The 21,679-nt window shown below is 45.1% G+C and overlaps 1 protein-coding gene across 2 annotated transcripts in view; it reads right to left on the bottom strand.

Moving 5' to 3' along the window:
• The window catches only part of IGSF21 (immunoglobin superfamily member 21), an 826,399-nt gene that overhangs the window by 624,029 nt on the left and 180,691 nt on the right, over nucleotides 1-21,679 (bottom strand). For both annotated transcript variants that reach the window (XM_068241709.1, XM_068241708.1), the window contains exon 2: nucleotides 15,840-15,952. In XM_068241709.1, coding sequence (XP_068097810.1) covers nucleotides 15,840-15,952 — 113 coding nt within the window. The remainder of the gene's footprint in view (nucleotides 1-15,839; nucleotides 15,953-21,679) is intronic.

Here is a 21,679-nt window from a genome sequence, read left to right as displayed (position 1 = left end):
AGGCGCTTTTTCTGGGCCTACCGCTGCATTTCTCATTACAATTGATTGTAATGTATAGGCGTTAAAACGCCTTCAAAACGCCTTGAAAACGCCTGCAGCCAAAATGCAGCGTTTTAGCCTTTCACCGCTGCCTGTAGTGTGAAAGAGCCCTTAATGTTTTGGTAATAAATTCTTGGACGGAAGGTGCACGCCTCTGACAAATCTTGTTGATGCATTTGATGAACTGATACTTCTCACAAGCTGATGGCGGAGCACACGTCCAGTGACAGTTAAAGGCAGGGCGGTGGAGTCGGTACAAAAATCTTCCGACTCCAACTCAGACTCCTCAGTTTATGAAATCACGACTCCAACTCCAACTCCGGGTACCCAAAATGGCTCCGACTCCGACTCCTTGACTCCGACTCCTCAGTTTATGAAATCAACGACTCCGACTCCAACTCCGACTCCGGGTGCCCAAAATTACCCAGACTCCGACTCCAACTCCGACTCCACAGCCCTGGTTAAAGGCACAGTGCTGGTAGAGGGTCTAAGAGTGCATTTCCAATGTGTACAACGTTTCAAGCTTACCACTAATCTAATGGGATGTGCCACATGGTTGTACATTGCTTCTGTTGTTGCTGACATTTTGATGGAATACAATAGCCTATCCAGTGAGTGGCTATGGGAGTCCAGATGCGATGGAATACAATAGCCCATCCAGTGAGTGGCTATGGGAGTCCAGATGCAATGGAATACAATAGCCCATCCAGTGAGTGGCTATGGGAGTCCAGATGCAATGGAATACACTAGCCTATCCAGTGAGTGGCTATGAGAGTCCGGATGTGATGGAATACAATAGCCTATCCAGTGAGTGGCTATGAGAGTCCGGATGTGATGGAATACAATAGCCAAATCAGTGAGTGGCTATGAGAGTCTGGATGTGATGGAATACAATAGCCTATCCAGTGAGTGGCTATGAGAGTCCGGATGTGATGGAATACAATAGCCAAATAAGTGAGTGGCTATGAGAGTCTGGATGCGATGGAATACAATAGCCCATCCAGTGAGTGGCTATGGAAGTCCGGATGCGATGGAATACAATAGCCAAATCAGTGAGTGGCTATGAGAGTCTGGATGCGATGAAATACAATAGCCCATCCAGTGAGTGGCTATGAGAGTCTGGATGTGATGGAATACAATAGCCTATCCAGTGAGTGGCTATGGGAGTCCGGATGTGATGGAATACAATAGCCTATCCAGTGAGTGGCTATGAGAGTCCGGATGTGATGGAATACAATAGCCCATCCAGTGAGTGGCTATGGAAGTCCGGATGCGATGGAATACAATAGCCAATCCAGTGAGTGGCTATGAGAGTCCGGATGTGATGGAATACAATAGCCAATCCAGTGAGTGGCTATGAGAGTCCGGATGTGATGGAATACAATAGCCTATCCAGTGAGTGGCTATGAGAGTCCGGATGCAATGGAATACAATAGCCAATCCAGTGAGTGGCTATGGAAGTCCGGATGTGATGGAATACAATAGCCAATCCAGTGAGTGGCTATGGAAGTCCGGATGTGATGGAATGTGGACTATCAGCTCCTTTGCTGTCACTTATGACACCACTGCCTGACACACTGGTGCTGGGACTAGGCTATGACCTGGCTATAGGGCATGGCCAGAGCCCAGACAAGGGCATGGTCAGGGTGGGAGGAAGATTGACCATGCCAGCCATGGGTGCAATCAGGATTAATAAGGACTTTTGTGAACCCCACCAAAGTATACATATGGACCTTTCTTAAGCCCCACTTTATAAAACTTTTACCTGTAGTCCTTTAATACAGTCCTCCTTGTTCATTGGTGTACACCGCACTGCAGGGAGTAAGTGTAGATTCAATACAGTGTTAACTCCAACCCAGAATGTTGTAGTCCTCCGCACAATCATGGTTAGGCATGGGGTGGTTAGGTGTGGGATGGGAATTGGTTAAGGTAAGGCATCAGTGGGGTCAGGGGTGTAACTCGACTTAAAGAGACACTGAAGCGGAAATAAAATGATATAAATATAATTGGTTGTGTAGTACAAATAATTACTAGAACATTAGTAGCAAAGAAAATATTCTTATATTTTAATTTTCAGTTATATAGCTTTTTTTATAACATTGCATCATTCTCTAATATTTGCAGTTTACACACTACTCAGCACTCTAAATGTTTTCACAGAGCAGCCTAGTGAACTTTTGAACCCTTCTCTGCAGAGAAAAAGAAAATACAGTGACAGATACTTGAGATAAAAAGCTGCAAAAGTCAGCTCTCTGCGACTTTGGAAGTCATGAAGCTCAGTGGCTCTTTTGCATAGATAACAACTGGAGTTATTTAACTCTTCCTGTAGTGGAAACAATATTAGACTCAGGTCTCTGCTCCTAATGTTTTATTTCTTAGCTGTACTACACATACAAATCATTATATCATACTTTTTTTTTTCGCTTCAGTGTCTCTTTAACAGGGTCCCCCTGCAAAAATGATAGCATGGGGCCCCCTTTGTCCCCGAACCCCCACAGGATCGGAAGCCGACGAATGGCAACAGAGAGTGTTCTGCTGTGAAGCAGCCTCTGGAGGCAGGAAATGATTACACACACTCTTGCACACAGATTTTGTGAGCGAATGGGGAGGTTTCTTTGCTAATTGGCTGCGCTTGCGGTTGGGGAGAGGGAGGAAGAGGAGGGGCCCCTAAAAGCCTCTAGGCCCCCCTGCGATGGCAGAGGTCGCAGGGGTGATTACTAGGCCCATGAGTGGGGTGGATTGTGGGTTAGCCATCGGCAGGGAGGGTGGTTAGGGTATGGCATCGGTAGAGGGATGGTTCTGTGTGAGAATAGTGTTAGGTTACTTACCAATATTTTACTATCGTAATTTCCACTTTCAAAGCGTACAATATCGGTAAATTTACAGATATTCTACTAACCGAAACTGGGCACCCAATTTTTCCCATGCTTCTGTTTCATTTACGTGTCCAATAGACACTCCGTCTTATCCACATTCAAAAGGGAACGATAACAATAAGAAAAGGCAAAAACGGAACATGAAATATATTCTCCCAGCCTTGAACTCCTCCATACTTTAGTACCGAAACCCTCCAAATATAACAACACATGTTCCTAGCCAGGGCCCGATGGATAGCTTGCGGGGTTCGTGGGTCTTGTATTCCCCCTCCTGCGCCCCCCCACTCATGTACCCAGCGGAGGTAACTATGTCCAGTAATACGTACTGTAATGTTCTAAGTGATATATCGCAGCCATACAAAGCCCCCTTTGTGAGCTACGTGATGTGAGATATATGAATCCATACAATGGCAGTAAATAGTTCTCTGCGCTGTACACAATGCTGACGCGGAGAGGTTCGGCGTACCACAATGCGGCCGTACGAACGGCTCCCCGCGATAAACATCAGCGCAACAATAGCTGCTGGAGAAACAAGAACAAGCTGAAGGTCATCAGATGATCACGCAGAAGAAAATGTATTCAAAATACCATGTTTTGCCTGCAACACTCTATTCATCCGCCTGTTTGATGTTACCCTTTATTAAAAAAAGGTTTTGTTACCATTTAGGAACGAGATGTAACGGCATTTGCATACCACAGCGTGGCTAATTAAACCACCTTTAGCTGTTATCTCTCTCTTATGTAGAGCAATGTACCGGTTGTAGAAAATAAAGACGGTTAAATGTGTCTCTCTCCACGCTGAGATAATAAACAATTTTAGTCACAATGAGCTGTTTATACCTGGAGCAGTGTTTACAGTTCAGTGCAGCACAGGCTTATACCCAGAGCAGTGTTTACAGTTCAGTGCTGTACAGGTTTATACAGGGAGCAGTGTTTACAGTTCAGTGTTGCACAGCTTTATACCCAGAGCTGTGTTTACAGTTTAGTGCTGCACAGGTTTATACCCGGATCAGTGTTTACAGTTCAGTGCAGCACATGCTTATACCCAGAGCAGTGTTTACAGGTCAGTGCAGCACAGGTTTATACCCGGAGCAGTGTTTACAGGTCAGTGCAGCACAGGTTTATACCCAGAGCTGTGTTTACAGTTCAGTGCTTCACAGGTTTATACCCAGAGCTGTGTTTACAGTTCAGTGCTGCACAGGTTTACACCCAGAGCTGTGTTTACAGTTCAGTGCAGCACAGATTTATACCCAGAGCTGTGTTTACAGTTCAGTGCTGCACAGGTTTATACCCAGAGCAGTATTTACAGTTCAGTGCTGCACAGGTTTATACTCGGAACAGTGTTTACAGTTCAGTACAGCACAGGTTTATACCCGGAGCAGTGTTTACAGTTCAGTGCTGCACAGGTTTATACTCAGAGCAGTGTTTACAGTTCAGTGCTGCACAGGCTTATACCCGGAGCAGTGTTTACAGTTCAGTGCTGCACAGGTTTATACTCAGAGCAGTGTTTACAGTTCAGTGCTGCACAGGCTTATACCCGGAGCAGTGTTTACAGTTCAGTGCTGCACAGGTTTATACCCAGAGCAGTGTTTATAGTGCAATGCTGCGCAGCTTTATACCCAGAGCAGTGTTTACAGTTCAGTGCTGTGCAGCTTTATACTCGGAGCAGTGTTTACAGTTCAGTGCTGCACAGATTTATACCCGGAGCAGTGTTTACAGTTCAGTGCTGCACAGGTTTATACCCAGGGCAGTGCTGCACAGGTTTATACCCGGAGCAGTGTTTACAGTTCAGTGCTGCACAGGTTTATACCCAGAGCAGTGTTCACAGTTCAATGCTGCACAGGCTTATACCTGAAGCAGTGTTTACAGTTCAATGCTGCACAGGCTTATACTTGAAGCAGTGTTTACAGTTCAGTGCAGCACAGGTTTATACCCGGAGCAGTGTTTACAGTTCAGTGCAGCACAGGTTTATACCCGGAGCAGTGTTTACAGTTCAGTGCAGCACAGGCTTATTGTAACGATCTGCTCAGCTGTCTGCATGGGCAGACGGCTGTTTGTCCATTCCTTAAGTCTGAGGGCTGCAGGTCTCTGGAAAAGAGACCTACCTGTGCTTTGCAAGTTTCAGACCTGTTCTGCTGCTGAGAAATTTGCATACACTTGTCATGCAAACGGCCTGGCTGCCTCCTTTGAAGGCTTGCAGTATAAATACCATGTGATCCCAGAATCCTTTGCTGCTCATAGAGGTTTGTTCCTGCTGGACTCACCTGGAGTGTCAGCCACTGCTATCTTAGTATAGTTAATTCTTGGGGAGTGCTCCTTGCATTCCTAGTTAGTGCAGTCAGTTTGTGTATAATTTGTACTGCCTATTCTGTCCTGTCTTGTCTGTCGCGATTGCGCTGTCGCCAGCGGCGGTTGATAGCGAATCGCTCTGTCTTGTTTGGATCGCACTAGCCTCTAGCGGTAGCGGCTGTGGATCCTTCTGATCTGAGTTCCTGGAGTGTAAGCTGGAGTGTAAGCTGGAGCAGCGGTTGCTACTGGCTACCTCATCTGTCTGTCTTGTTTGGATCGCACTAGCCTCTAGCGGTAGCGGCTGTGGATCTTTCTGATCTGAGTTCCTGGAGTGTAAGCTGGATCAGCGGTTGCTACTGGCTACCTCATTTGTCTGTTTGTGCTCATTTGTGTTACGTGTGGCTAGTTAGGGTGGCACGCTTATCACTGGGCGCCTAACGCACGGTGATCGTGCAGAAAACGCGTTCGCTGTTGCAAATGAGTGCGGTGTTCGCGTTTAGCTAGCGTTTGTTATTTTCCTTATCCTCTGATTGTTGTTTGCTGTGCCTTTGCTACTCTCGTGCTCTGTCCTGCTCAGTCTGGTGTCACTATTTGGCAATAGCCATTCTTGCAATTGCGTTCCTACTTTGTTTCCGCTGTTGTGTGTTCACCGTCGCTGGGTGGCGACTAGTTTGGTGGACACACATTGATTCTGTCTCTGTGCTCTCTCTCTTTGGGGGCTATCTTGCCTTGTGTTGCTTCTTTTCGTACAATTTCCATCTGGCATTTGAGGCAGCGCAAAGGGTTTATACCTCTGCACTCCACAGCTTCATCTGCCAGTGGGAATTCCCCTCTACTGGTGCTTGCACCAAAAGCTGGGTTCTAGTATTTTGACACGCTTGTGGAGGACTTCCGCGGTGTCAGCGCGCATCTTGTGCGCTGACCACGGAGATATCCCACAATCGTTACACTTATACCCAGAGCAGTGTTTACAGTTCAGTGCTGCACAGGTTTACACCCGGAGCAGTGATTACTGTTCAGTGCTGCATAGGTTTATACCCAGAGCAGTGTTCACAGTTCAATGCTGCACAGGCTTATACCTAGAGCAGTGTTTACAGTTCAATGATGCACAGGTTTATACCCAGAGCAGTGTTTACAGTTCAATGCTGCACAGGTTGATACCTGGAAAAGTGTTTTCAGTTTAATGCTGCATGGGTTTATACCCGGAGAAATGTTCACAGTTCAGTGCTGCACAAGTTTATAAGCGGAGCAGTGTTTACAGTTCAGTGCTGCACAGGCTTATACCCAGAGCAGTGTTTACAGTTCAGTGCTGCACAGGTCTATACCCAAAGAAGTGTTTTCAGTTCAATGCTGCATAGGTTTATACCCGGAGCAAAGTTTACAGTTCAGCGCTGCGTAGGTTTATACCTGGAGCAGTGTTTACAGTTCAGTGCTGCACAGGCTTATACCCAGAGCAGTGTTTACAGTTCAGTGCTGCACAGGTTTATACCCGAAGAAGTGTTTTCAGTTCAATGCTGCATAGGTTTATACCCGGAGCAGTGTTTACAGTTCAATGCTGCACACGTTTATACCTGGAGCAGTATTTACAGTTCAGTGCTACACAGGCTTATACCCAGAGCAGTGTTTACAATTCAGTGCTGCACAGGTTTACACCCGGAGCAGTGTTTACAGTTCAGTGCTGCACAGGTTTATACCCGGAGCGGTGTTTACAGTTCAGTGCTGCACAGGTTTATACCCGGAGCAGTGTTTACAGTTCACATTTACGTTAACATTTCAATGCTGCACACGCTTATATTGATAGCAATGTTTACATTTCAGTGCTGCACAAGCTTATAATGATAGCAATGTTTACATTTCAGTGCTGCACACGCTTATAATGAAAGCAATATTTACACTTCAGTGCTGCACATGCTTATAATGATAGCAATGCTTACATTTCAGTGCTGCACACTCTTATAATGATAACAATGTTTACATTTCAGTGCTGCACACACTTATAATGATAGCAATGTTTACATTTCAGTGCTGCACACGCTTATGATAGCAATGTTTACATTTCAGTGCTGCACATGTTTATAATGATAGCAATGTTTACATTTCAGTGCTACGCACGCTTATAATAGCAATGCTTACATTTCAGTGCTGCACACTCTTATAATGATAGCAATGTTTACATTTTAGTGCTGCACACTCTTATAATGATAACAATGTTTACATTTCAGTACTGCACACACTTATGATAGCAATGTTTACATTTCAGTGCTGCACACGCTTATGATAGCAATGTTTACATTTCAGTGCTGCACATGCTTATAATGATAGCAATGTTTACATTTCAGTGCTGCACATGCTTATAATGATAACAATGTTTACATTTCAGTGCTGCACATGCTTATAATGATAGCAATGTTTACATTTCAGTGCTGCACACTCTTATAATGATAACAATGTTTACATTTCAGTGCTGCACATGCTTATAATGATAGCAATGTTTACATTTCATTGCTGCACACGCTTATGATAGCAATGCTTACATTTCAGTGCTGCACACTCTTATAGGGCTGGTGCACACCGAGCGGCTTTTTGGGCGTTTTCAGATCCGCTTGCGGCTGCGGATCTGCTTGGTCAATGTATCTCAATGGGGTGGTGCACACCAGAGCGGCAGGCGTTTTGCAGAAACGAAAAATGCCTGGGTGAGGCATTTTTTGGATTTCGGATGCGTTTCTGCCTCAATGTTAAGTATAGGAAAAACGCAAAACGCTCTGAAAAACGCCTGTTCAGAGCGGTTTTGCAGGCGTTTTTGTTACAGAAGCTGTTCAGTAACAGCTTTACTGTAACAATATATGAAATCTACTATACTGAAAACCGCAGCAGCAATCCGCAAAACGCTAGCAAAACGCCTCATAAAAATAAAAAAAAGCGTTTAAAAATCTGCTAGCGTTTTGCGGATCTGCTAGCGGGTTTTGGTGTGCACCAGCCCTTAATGATAGTAATGTTTACATTTCAGTGCTGCACACGATTATGATAGCAATGCTTACATTTCAGTGCTGCACAGGCTTATAATGATAGCAATGTTTACATTTCAGTGCTGCACACGCTTATAATGATAGCAATGTTTACATTTCAGTGCTGCACACGCTTATAATGATAGCAATGTTTACATTTCAGTGCTGCACACGCTTATAATGATAGCCATACGTACATTTCAGTGCTGTACACGTTTATAGCAGTGTTTAAATTTTAAAGAATATCTCCAGCAGTGTAATTTGAGAATTAATTTTCCCCTTAGGCCCGGTTCACATTAGCGTTCGCTATCCGGATTTTCCGGATCTGATCCGGACCGCATACTGTACAAACGGAACGTACGTTCCGCATAGCAATGCAAAGGCTATGCGGACGTTCACATACGTACGTTCCGTACAGTACGGAGCCGGACCGGATTCGGACTCCGGACTCTTTTCCAACATGCATATTTTTTGTGTCCGGATCTCCGGCCCACGCATCCTGACCGGAGCCTGACCTGAGCCTGACAGCACCATCAGGAACACAGAAACCAATGGGAAACGGAAGGCACAGAACACACTGCCTACAAAAACTTGACGTTCTACCCCACTTCCTATGCGTATCCAAGCATCCATTTCGGATGGGGACACATGGGCCAAGCATGTCTGGAGTGGAGCAGCAGTGACAGACGTGCTGGAGCTGTTTGGCAGAATATCGGAGGTGGAGGTGATGCCTACAGCGGAGGAACCTGATTGTACATGTGCACCAGGTGCACCTTCTGCTGACCCCAACATTTTTTTCTTTAAATGTAACTATTTTTTGCCCACGGATCCGGATGGCAGCCTGATGCATGCCTGATACAAACGGACCGGATCCTGATCGGAACCGTAAGTTCTGATCAGGATCAGGTCAGGATCCGATCAGGATCCGATCAGGATCCGGTCCGTTTACTTGCCAAAACGCAAGTGTGAACGGGGCCTTAGGGCTTGTTCACACTAAGGGCACTTCTGATTTTTTTTAAGTTCCGGCGATTTTCAAAATTGCCCTAAAAGCGAATGTGCAATGATTCCCTATGTGAGGGTTCACATGTAAGCGGTTCAATTTCGATCCGCTCACCAAAGCGCTGCCTGTACCAATGGAAGGTATTTTTATTCATTCCCAGGTGCAAGAATTCACTTCCTGACTAACGTCAGGAAGTTAAAAAACAGAATCGCTCTGCAAAAGCACTTAGAAAAGCGCTTTATAAAAAAATCACAACGCGCAGGTAAGAAAAAAAATTGCGCACAAAATCGCAAAACACTGGCATTAACGATTTTTGATGTGAACAAGGTCTTATAGTCTCCCAGTGTAAGCCCAACAAATGATCAGGAATATAAATCACCTGTTCACCAGAAACTGACCAGAGATATACATACAGTATATCTCTGTATTAAGCTGCTTGCGGATAAAATAACATTAGTTGGCCGGAGTCGCTGCACACTGTTCACAAACAACAACACATCCCTACATGTGCTTCCCCGCGGGGGACCGTAAAGTAGTCGCACGCCAGAATGAAGCAATCAGCCCATACAAACTTTATGGCACCCATTCTCAGTCCGTGATTGGGGTATTTAGGGGACATCTTTACACCCCTGGATTGCTGTTACTTGTCCTCTCTCCGTCTGGCTTTATTTATTGATGAGTGCCTCCGTCAGAAATAAATCTCGCTAACACGCACAATAACTTTTTAAATGTTTTAGTAGTAGTAATTTACAGCCGTTGTTGTGGCTCGCCTCCAAAGCTTGGACACCGAGAGCGCCGACGCCTGAAAACAGCAGATGCCTTTTCACGTGCGGCCATACGCTCGCTCTCGGACGCACGCACGGAGTATCTGTGGTCTTACACACTCCTCGGCTGCGTTCTTCCGTTCCCAGAAACGCTCTGTGGGAAGGGAGAGGATTTAGGGATTTTGCTGCAGATCAGCGCTGGGAAAGTGGGTTAATCTTATCTTACCAGAGCCCACTCGGTGCTGCGGAGGGGCAGCGTGGGTGGCAGTGTGCCTGGTGTGAGGAACTCATGGCCTGAGCTCACCAGCTACATGGCATGAGGCTCTGGGAGTCAAGGACAACACAAGGTCATCAGGACAGTTGGGGCTCGTCCCTGCTATGTACGGCCGGCGCGCAAAAAGTTACGCTTTCGTATGCGCAAGCTTTTCCCACATCACTGTGTGTTGCTACAATGCTTGCATTTTCGTGTTCTGTCATTTGCATTTTAGGCCAGTTTTACACTAGATCTGTGTGATTGTGGTATGATGCTTCCACATAGCTCCCAACTGTCCCTCTTTTGGAGGGACAGTCCCTCTTTGGGAGCCCAATCCCTCCTCATTTGCCCCTCTTTTAGAACTTTGTCCCTCTTTCTATGTTAATATATGTATTTCTCTACTGTAAAAAGTGTTTGATTAAGTCTACACACTTTATTCCCATCCTTTAAATTGATATATTACTAATTTTAAAATGTTAATATGAAGGAAAATGAACCAGGATAGAAAGGACCAGTGTGGTTTGAGTTATAAAACAACAATTTTTCTTATGAAATTGTTATGATATCCGTGACTAGGGGTGTTCCGGGTGCATGATCAGGGGTGTGGCAGGGTGTGGCTTAGGTGTCCCTCTTTCTCATTTCAAAAAGTTGGGAGGTATACTCCCACTGCACTGCATCACATCATTTGGCGATTGTAGGCACCTGTGTTGCACTGTATGTAATGAGGAAATTGGCGGGAAACAACCCTTAAAGTGAACCCGAGGTGAAAATAAACTTATGAGATAAATACTTATATTTATCCTCCTATTCCTAAAAATAACTTTTTTTAAGTACCTCAGGTTTTTTTTTTATATTTAAACATTTACAAAGCAGGTTAAATGTCTTACTGTCTCTAATCAGAGGGCAGCCTATTAAGTGTCCCAGACTTAAATTACATGAACTATTGACCTTTTTATATCTCTTCCCAGAGCTCAAAAGTTGTATTCTGCCAGCCAGGAAAACTATTATACTTTTTTTACTATATTCCTGACAAGGTACTCACAAGACAGAAGCTGTCACTTCCATGCCTAGAAAATAACTCTTTCAGGCAGCAAAATAAAACAAGTAAAATAACCTGGTGATTAATATGTTTTGCACTGTACATACACATGTTTATCTCATCATGTCACTTATTGCTTCCGGTACACTTTAAAAACCACTCTCTACGGCTCACTTCCTGTGGCTTGAATGAGCAGTGAGAGCACAATGTTCAGTTGCAGGGCTCGGTTGCTATATGGTGGCCTCCCTATTTTGATTTTGAAGCCGTCCACTTTTTCATCGCCATCCACTTTGCCCAGCTGATTACGGAAAAATTGTGCAGGATCCAAACTCGCATTCTGCTTGTCGGAACGGACTGAATGGACCCATGTGAACAGATCGGATTGCTTAGTGTAGGATTTGTTCACATCCGTTCTGATAAATGTAATGTTTTTACTGACAGTGTGAAAGAAGCCTTATACATATTATGAGGTCTGGACACCGTCATACAATGCCTATAAAATACAGTTTATCTGGATCGGAGATCTGTGATGCTAGTTCAGTAAAGTACAATATATGTAGGAAGGTCCTCTCGCCTTCATATGTTATATCTGGACAGCGGTGATGTCACTTACACAGCTATTACCCCCATAAAATATGGCTTATTTCTAGAACACAGTGATGTCACGCCTTGAACAAAGAGCAAGCAAAGATGTTTTTCTAGTAACACGCAGCCATCAGACCTGACATTAAAAACGCTGACAAGGGAAGGACCCAACATGGATAATCTTCTTACAACAGCAGCTGACACTGAGATGATAGATTAGTCAGTTCATGAAGATGATGTGTTAAAAGGAGGAAAAATGGGCAAGCGTGAGGATCTGAAAGGCTTTGACCAGAGACAACCTGTGTTGGGGGGATGCCTGGATGATGCCTAGTCCAGCCAGGTTAGATCCCCTGTTTCGCTCCTGTTACTGGGAGCATTCTGTGCCTGTGCAGTAGTACTGCGCAGACGCAGAGAGCTGCCGGCGGCGTGAAAGTGTCAGGAGTGCGCGCGCACACATTCCGCGCATGCCCAGTTGTCCCCGCACCGGAAGAACATCAAGTCAGGAGAGGGCTTCCCCCAGCCCCAGGTATGTATATTTTATCCATGTGGCCCCATCTCGGGGTCACTTTAAACCCCAAACCCGCGCAGACACAAGGTGGCGATACACAATACAATAAAATGATCCAATTTTACAGCAATTCTTTAAAAACTATCAGATTTCTCAAAAAATCTATTTATTTATTTTTATTCGAGCAAGAAATCCGATCAGATTTCCCATTTGATTCAATATAAGTCCATCGGGAATGGTGGATTTGTTTCTGATCGATTTTTATGAAAATTGAATGGTGTAGGATAGATTGCTGATTTCTTAATGTATAGACCCAAGCAATTTTCTAGAGTTTTCAATAATTTTTTTTTCATAAGTGAGGAAAAATGTAACTCGTGTGTGTGGTACATTGGTCAGATTTTTAAGATGTTACAATCAATCCGAAAGATTGATTGCAATCCTTGAAAAGAAAATTTCAAAAACTGTACGGCGTGTGGCTACCTTAACTGTTACCTGATGCAAACCACCCCACTTCTGTCACCAAGTACTGAACAACTGATTAAAGAGGATCCGAGATAAAAAACTAACTTGTCTATATATCTTATGTACAGTTTAGCTGGTTTAAACAGCAAATCTGTCTGCATACAGCTTTAATAGAATATGATTATTTCTTCCTGTGATACAATGACAGCAGCCATGTTGTTTGTAAACATTACACACAGCCAAGCTTATCTGCACCATCAGCACTCAGACTGTGAAAAAAACCTAACTCCCCCCTCCTCCCTCTGCCTCCGAAATCTCTCGCTAGTAATACCTCCCCCTCCTCCTGCCCACACTGTGCTCCCATGATCCCTTGCTACTGCCAAGGCTCTCTGAAAACTGTGGGTGGCTGGTTTAGTTTATAGAGAATTAGAGTATTAAAACAAAAACAAAAAAGTATTTGGCTTGAGGAATGCCCTATAAACAATAGGAAAGGAACACAACTATGCAATGAGTAAAAGTTCATCTCTAACGTGGACCTGAACTCAGGCATCCTCTCTGCTCTAAAAGATACACAACATAATAACCTTCAAACAAAAACATTTCATTGTTACAGCTGATACAAATCCTAAAATAAATCTGCACTGTTACTACTTCCTGATTCATGGAAGCAGACCTATTGTTAACCTCCTATGCTTTCAAATGGCCTTATCTGCCATCTCTGCAATAGGCAGTCATGTGACATGGGAGAGATTAGATTACAACTTGTGATTAGACACAAATGAGGGGGAATTAAACAGGCTAAACTCTCTAAATACATACAGGGTGCAATTCTCTATGCATTTCTTCAGGCCTGTGCAAGAGTTCAGGTCCACTTTAATTCAGTGCTGTGGTGTCAGCCTTACTGCGAAGCATGATGGAAGTTGACTTCATTGGAGACAAGAGACCAATGTTGTGATTGACATGTAAACTATGTCCTGCAAACTCCGCCCCATTCCCAGCTTTAAGCAGAGGCAGTGGCAGCCTGTTGACTGCCCATACAGTTCCTACTACTAAATGCCATCATTTGAATGAAGAGGATCATAACCAATCATGTGACCTGACTGATCAGCAGTTATGTGGCTTTATTACAACTAAAATGCATTGCAACAGATAAGAACACCGGGAAGGAGATCTTTTAGTTATTTTCCCAGACTTAGGCTTTAATTGGGAAGCAATGTCATTCCTTTAATATATAACACCTCTATACAGAAGCGCAATGTAGAAAGGCAACGGGGCATTCCCATAAAATACTTCGGTAAAACGGCGGCATTACTCCCACGAGACGCAAATTATATTTGCGGAGCAGGGATGACATTAATGCAATGTAAAATATTTTATACTCGGAGAGTGAGGAGGTCCCTCTTGTGAAATATAACCTATGAGAAGATGGCACTTCGGATACTTCTGTGACTTGAGCTCCGAACAGCCGCAAACCAGAAATGGCAGTTTGGGGGGCCGCGGAAATTTATAAAAATCCATATAATTTACAACACGCTGCAAAAATACTAGTGCGATTATCTTCAGTGACGGCTTTCAAATGTGACGGCCTAAGGAACAGCACACGAGGGACGCACGTGAATTACGGGCGCCAGGGAAGAACGGGCGCAGGGAAACTGCCGATAGTAGAATATCAGTGTATTACCGGTATTCTACTATTTACAGTGTGGATTTTCCATTTTGCAAGAGCTAAGCCAAACTCTACATTCATGCAGACAGAACTCTCCCAGCACACTCTCATACCCCAATCCTGACGCCCAACACTTAACACCCCCCCCCCCCCCCCACCCACATACAAACCCCGGTCCTGACGTCTAACACTTAGCCCTGCCCATCCCACACAAATCCTCGTCCTGACGCCTAACACTTACCGCCTCCCCACACACACACACACACCAAAGTCCTGATACCTAACACTTAACCATACCCAATCCCTACACACACACACACACACACACACACACACACACACACACACACACACACACACACACCCCAGTCCTGATGCCTAAAACTTACCCCACACATCCCAATCCTGATGCCTAAAGCACACATACACACAAACCCCGGTCCTGATGCCTAACACTTAACCCTACTCCCGCACATACCCCGGTCCTGTTGCCTAAGACTTAACCCTGCCCATTCCACGCCCCCCCCCCCCCTTTTTTTTACAAATCTCGGTCCTGATGCCAAAAACTCAACACTCTCCCTGCACAAACCCCAGTCCTGATGCCTAACATTTAACCATGACACACACACCCCCTGCTTAAACCCTGGTCCTGACACCTAAAACTCAAAACACACACACAACGGTCCTGATGCCTAACACTTTTACCCTGCCCAATTCCGCCCACAACCCCCCCCCCCCCCCCCGTCACACACACACACACACACACACACATCTCGGTCTTGATGCCTAAAACTTACCACACACAGACAAACCCCGGACCTGATGCCTAACACATAATCCTCCCCCCCCTGCACAAATTCCGTTCCTCACGCCTAAACTCAACACACACACCCACACACGAATCCCGGTCCTGACGCCTAACACTTAACCCTGCCCAACACAAACCCCCACCCTCCTCCCCCCCCCCCCCCCCGCAAAAACCCCAGTCCTGATGCCTAACACTTAACATGCCCCTTCCCCACACAAACCCCAGTCTTAACCCTAACCCCCCCCCCCCCTTGCCAAAACAAAGGGGGAAAAAAAACATGCAGTATAGGTCAATATCGCAGGCATCTGAACCATGTCGGAAAAGGCAAGAAAACCCCAGCAAAATCGGTAAATATCTGGTGCCGTCATGCGCCGGATTCTCTGATCTGGCGCCGGCTTACTGTTATTTTATATGGAAGTCAATGGCAGCGCTCGATTTGTCCAGGGGCCGCATGCGCCCAATTAGACTGATACCCATGAGGGAAACGGGACAAATGGGCAGCAGGACACGCCTACGTGATACCTAGAAAAAGAAGGAAGGCTTACCCGGTACCACACTATCTCCCGCATCCGCCCATCCGTCCGGAAGTTGCATTTCAGAGTCACGGAGTCCCCCACTACCACGGGAGGAAGAGGCTCGATGGTCACCGTTAAATATCCTGGAAAAAACAACATAAAAACATACATTTTAGATGGAACAAGCGAAGTATAAAGTGATATCACATAACAGCACTTAATGGACATCTGAGGTGACGTGTGACATGATGAGATAGACATGTGTATGTACAGTGCCAAGCACACAAATAACTAGGCTATGGTGCTTTATTTCTATCTCTGCCTGAAAGAGGTCAAAATCAGGTGTGCAAATTACAGTTTCTGTCCGGGTCAGACTATAGCATAACCCTCACTGATAAGGAATTGCAGCCATAAAACACTTTCCTGGCAGTAAATGGCTTCTGAGAGCAGGAAAGAGATAAAACGGGTTAATAGTTCATAGCTCTGGCATACTTCAATGAATGTGTCATTGAGAAGAGATCACAAAACAATAAAAACTTATAAAAGTAGATTTTAAATATAAAAAAAATCTATGTGATAACAAAAAAAAAAGTCACAACAGGAGCTGGTTGCCTGGCACTCAGTAATGGGGGGATAGAAAGGTCCTCTGCACCTTAAGTAACACCTCCGTCCTAGTCCACTTCATTGCTTTATGTATGTGAGGAAGCGTGCTTCCAGGCTAATTCAGACAACAACGAATTCACAGAACATACAGCTTCCTGTGTTCACATTTATTTTCTCATGATTTTTTTGCCAACAGGCAAGTAAACATATGTCACATTTCAGTAATCATATATACAGTAGATCGATCTGACCTGTGTGGAAGACGGGTGCGGGAGGGTGACCAGGGGATGAGAGGATGGCGCAACAGCCGTTTCGCGCCGGTGTGGCGCTTGTTCCCAGGCGTTTGTCCCAGGGCAATGGCGGCGTGTACGGACTTCCGAGATGTTGTCAGGATGCCCCGCCAACCACGCTCGCCATTGGCCCAAAATGCCAGGGAGTGAATGTGTTCGGGTTAAGGGGGAGGAAACTGGTCTTGTGACACGGTGAGAGTGACAGGGAGTGCGTCCACCTATTGGGGTAGGTTTGTGAGAGAAAGGGGAGGATCGCCTGGCCCGGCGAGTACAATAGCTTGTGCTCATATCTGCTCAGCAAGTGCTGCAAGTTGCGTGCTCGTGATACATACATATTCAGGCTAACATGCCGCAAAAAAAAAAGTCATTTTTAGAAGAAGGAGGATAGATACAATTGTTTATCTCCTTTGTTTATTTTCACCACGGATGTCCTTTAAGAAATACAGAACTTGTTTCAACAATTTATCTATGTAAAGATCGATTATTTCCAACATGTCCAATCTGATTTCCAATCAATTTCAGATCGTTTTCCGATCAATTTCCCACAGAAGTGAAGGGAAAATTGATCAGGTATCGATCAGAATTTAGATTGGACATGTTAGAAATGTCAGTAAATCTGCCAGAAAATCTCATTGTGTGTACCTAGCATTACCCTGTGATGTTTTTATCATGACAGATTTGCTTAAACTACCCAAAATCAATAATGGTTATTAGGGTCAGTAGACTGCTGGCAGATTAATCAAAGTGATCATATCTTTAAAAAATCTCCACTCATGCATGCCCTGGCTTAATCTTTTTCTCCTCTGTCCAAAAATAAAAGAGAAAATGTACAAAGGTTTCACCTGAAATGAACTGTAACAAGTTGGAGATCTCATTACTCAGTAACAGATTTCCCCTGATGACAGAATATTTAATCTACAAATGTTCAGCCTTACAGGAGAAACTTTTTCTGTGCATTATTTCTAGATGCTCTCATTTCCAAAATTGTCCTACGTTATCGATTAGGAAACTTTATTTGGTGGGGAAACATCTACCAAGTAAACATCTCCTGCTGGTACAGGAGGACAGCAGATAGTCACTGCAGACTGGTAGTTGTGCCTTTCTCAGGATAAAGGTCTCCGAATAAGCAGGCCATAAGCTGAATGTCTTGGCCACGTACGGCGGAGTCTATGTTGGGAAGCGTTCTTCAGTCGATAGAGCTTCAGGCATCACAACTCCCAGAGATGAACTCACTGCTTAAAAGGTTACAGACCCCAAATAACACAAGGCACGAGCATCTGCTCAACAGGAACATCGAGAACCAAGCAACTCCAAAAAAGTGAAAGTATCCTTCTGAAACCTGCAGGCAGAATTTCAGAATCACCCGAAAAAACAGGTTTCTTCTGCTATCACCTCTACCAAGTAAACAACTGCTGGTACAGGAGGACAGCAGATAGTCACTGCAGACTGGAGGTTGTGTCATTCTCAGGATGAAGCTCTCAGAATAAGCAGGCCATAAACTGAGTGTCTTGACCACAGTTGCATACGGAGGAGTCTATGTTGGGAAGCATTTTTCAGTCGATAGAGCTCCAGGCATCACGACTCCCAGAGATGAACTCACTGCTTGAAAGGTTACAGACCTGAAATAACACAAGACATCAGCATCTGCTCAACAGGAACATCGAGAGCCAAGCAACTCCAAAAGAAAGAGTCTCCTGAAACCTGCAGACAGAATTTCAGAATCTTCTGAAAACCAGGCTTCCGCTATCACTGGAGATGGTCAATGTGGTGGTGATGATGATAATTCCATCTTGCTTGTAAATTGTATGCAGCTTGGGACGTGGTCAATCAAAGTAGCTAGGAAGTTTATTTAATTGGCCCAGCTCCAACCTGAATATAATTGGAATGCAAGAGCCGTATTTATTAACATCTCATGGGACATCTGTAGCTCTACCAGAATGTGGCCACCACCAATTATAGCTCACAAACATCACTCTTTTGGAAATAAGTCCCCTGCTTTCTCTTACCATCTCAGCTATCTCCCTTGGACAGTCTGATGTTGACATTTGTGCAAATGAATTTATAGAAGCAGGAGTGTTTGTATCATGCTATGATTGCTTTTTTTACTAGATGAAAGTTCACTGGTTGAACTTGATGAACATCTTTTTCAACCAAACTATGTAACAGCAGTGATGATTGAAAGGACCGATACAACGACCAGTATACCTCAGCCCCATATACTGTCCCTTATTTCCACCTCTATGAGCTTTATAATCAAACCCCCTATACCCTCCCCACCTCTTTAATCTCCCAACCACCCCATCCCATGAGGTGTGGTGGTGAGATGATATGAGGTTTATGGTAGCAAAAAGAAAAACAGTTTGGCACTTGCAGCTAACGTGTCATAAAAAAAGCTTTAATGGATCCGGCTTAGACTTTACAACACACAAAGTGCATCTTCACAAACTCTAGATCCTACCTGATCCTTAGCAGCTGTGGGGTGAAGTGGGAGCAGTGGTGTGCCTAATATATTATGTGATATGAACTGTGGTGGGGCTATGATATGAGGTTTGGTGGGGGTATGATATGAGGTTTGGCGGGGGTTTAATTTAAGGTTTGGTGGGGTATGAGTTGTGGTGGGTGTATGATAGGAAGTTTGGTGGGGGTATGATATAAGGTTTGGTTGGGGTTTAATTTAAGGTTTGTGTGAGAAAACGCGGAAAAGCCGCCGCGTGTGCCAAGAGCAAGGCGGCTGACTCCGCGTCCGACGCGGCTGTTTGCACGCATAGACACGCGTCTAGTAGTGTGGTGGAATGCGGAAAAGCCGCCGCATGTCTTGACGGCGGAGCGGCTGTTTCCGCGTCCAACGTGGCGGTTTGCATGCAGCGGCGTGCGCTTGGTGTGGCTGGGTCTGTTAGTGCACATAGGCAGATGGAGAGCTACGCGCGCGCGCGGGCCTGAACTCAGGACCTTTATACCAGCAGGGGAAGTGTCAGCTGATCAGGAAGATCAGCTGATTCCTGCAGGACTCATGATTGGCTGAATGGTTCGGGCGGGGCGGCAGAGTCCAGCAACTATATATTCTGCTGCTTGTCAGTTGCTGGTTGTCTGCCATTGCTAACACTTATGTGAAGGCACTCAGACCATAGTCAGATCCTTACAGTGTGTTTGAACTAGGAGGACCTAGGAATTCACACTTAGCCAGATTCTGTTGATAGCTTAAAGTACTAATTGAATTGTATTATTTGTTAGACTAGTTCCAGGGTGTTGATGATCACGGAACTCACACCCAAGACTAGGGAAGTGTATTATCATTTATGTTATACTCCAGACTAGTTCCAGGGTGTTGATGATCACGGAACTCACACCCAAGACTAGGGAATTGTATTATCATTTATGTTATGCTCCAGACTAGTTCCAGGGTGTTGATGATCATGGAACTCACACCCAAGACTAGGGAATTGTATTATCATTTATGTTGTGCTCCAGACTAGTTCCAGGGTGTTGTGAATACGGACCTCACACCCAAGACTAGGATCGTGCTACTATTATATTACGTTAGCCCAGTTCAGGGCAAGACCTTATATTAGCAGCAGGGCTTCCTGCAATCCCAGCCTCGGTCCCTCGCTCAGGGGACCTCAGGCTACAGGAATGTCACCCACAGTCAGGGGTGAATTCCTCAGGAATCCCTGGTGGCCTTCACTCAGAGTTGTTACTGTTGCACCAAACACTTACACTCTCTCAGGTGTCTAGAGGTTAGACATATCTGATTACTGACGATTCCGCAGATCCTCAATAATCGGGTATATCTGTATTCTTGGGGATACTGCGGATCGCCAAGGATCAGATTCTCTCTCTGGTTGCTGACACCGATCGTTACAGTTTGGTTAGGGTATGATATAAAGTTTGGTGGGGGTATGATATGAGGTTTGGTGGGGGTTTAATTTAAGGTTTGGTGGGGTGTGAGTTGTGGTGGGTGTATGATAAGAAGTTTGGTGGGGGTATGATATAAGATTTGGTGGGGTATGATATATGCCAAAGTTTGGTGGGGGTATGATATGAGGTTTGGTTGGGGTATGATATGAGGTGTGGCGGGTGTATAATATGTGGTGGGGGTATAATATGAGGTTTCATGGGGTATGATATGTTGTGTGGTGGGGGTATGATATGTTGTATGATTTGAGGTTTGGTGGGCGTACGATATGAGGTTTGGTGGGGTTTTTGGAGAAGACGTGGTTGGAATGTGACTGAAATTGTGGCAGGCGTTTGATTGAAGGTGTGACGGTGCGCTTGTGGTGTGTCTTTACCCCAACAACCTCCATGCTGAGCAAAGTCCTTCTTTCCCGTCTCCGAGAATCAGGAGGTATGGAAGGCTGCCAAACAGCAGACCCTTGTGGTGCCAGAGAGGGCTGACGGTAATCCTCAAACCAATTTCCGAGCCAGGGGGAGCCTCAAATCCGCCAGTGCCCTCTACAAGTGGATAAAAATGTTTTTTCTTATTTCTGGAGCCTTCTAAAGTTGGCTTTTTGGCTGCACGCCGTCAGTTAGAACTCATCAAAGAAAATGATGACAATTTTAGGATTTAGCACAGATTGGCCGCCCCATCCCTCACCCCGGCCCTGCAGGTAAACAGCGGCGCAGGCCGCCTTTCTGCTCCGTTTCAGTACATAGCTTCAGTCTCGCTAGAAAAAGCAATTACATACAAAGAGGCCCCTAAACGCTCAATAAGCACCCCTGTAGGAGCCTTGACGATGTGAACACACCTGCCAAGAGCGGAATGCAACCTGACTCAGCGCATCTGCGTGGTGCGGCTCCCCATCCTCCCCGCTGAACGGGGCGCGGGGATTCAGAAACGCTGCCTGGGGTGCCCTTACCTCTAACGGAAACTCTGTTTGTCTTTGAAAGCAAAAAGGGTTAATTAAAGCGTGATCCCGTCCATTAAACACATTAAATTGAGAGGGGAAAAAAAATCCTTTCTTCGCAAACAAGATTAATTCT

Source organism: Hyperolius riggenbachi, chromosome 6 (assembly GCF_040937935.1).
Source record: "Hyperolius riggenbachi isolate aHypRig1 chromosome 6, aHypRig1.pri, whole genome shotgun sequence".
NCBI classification, from domain to species: domain Eukaryota; kingdom Metazoa; phylum Chordata; class Amphibia; order Anura; family Hyperoliidae; genus Hyperolius; species Hyperolius riggenbachi.
The sequence above is the reverse complement of the archived record's forward strand: the minus strand, read 5'-3'. Positions and strand labels throughout refer to the sequence as shown.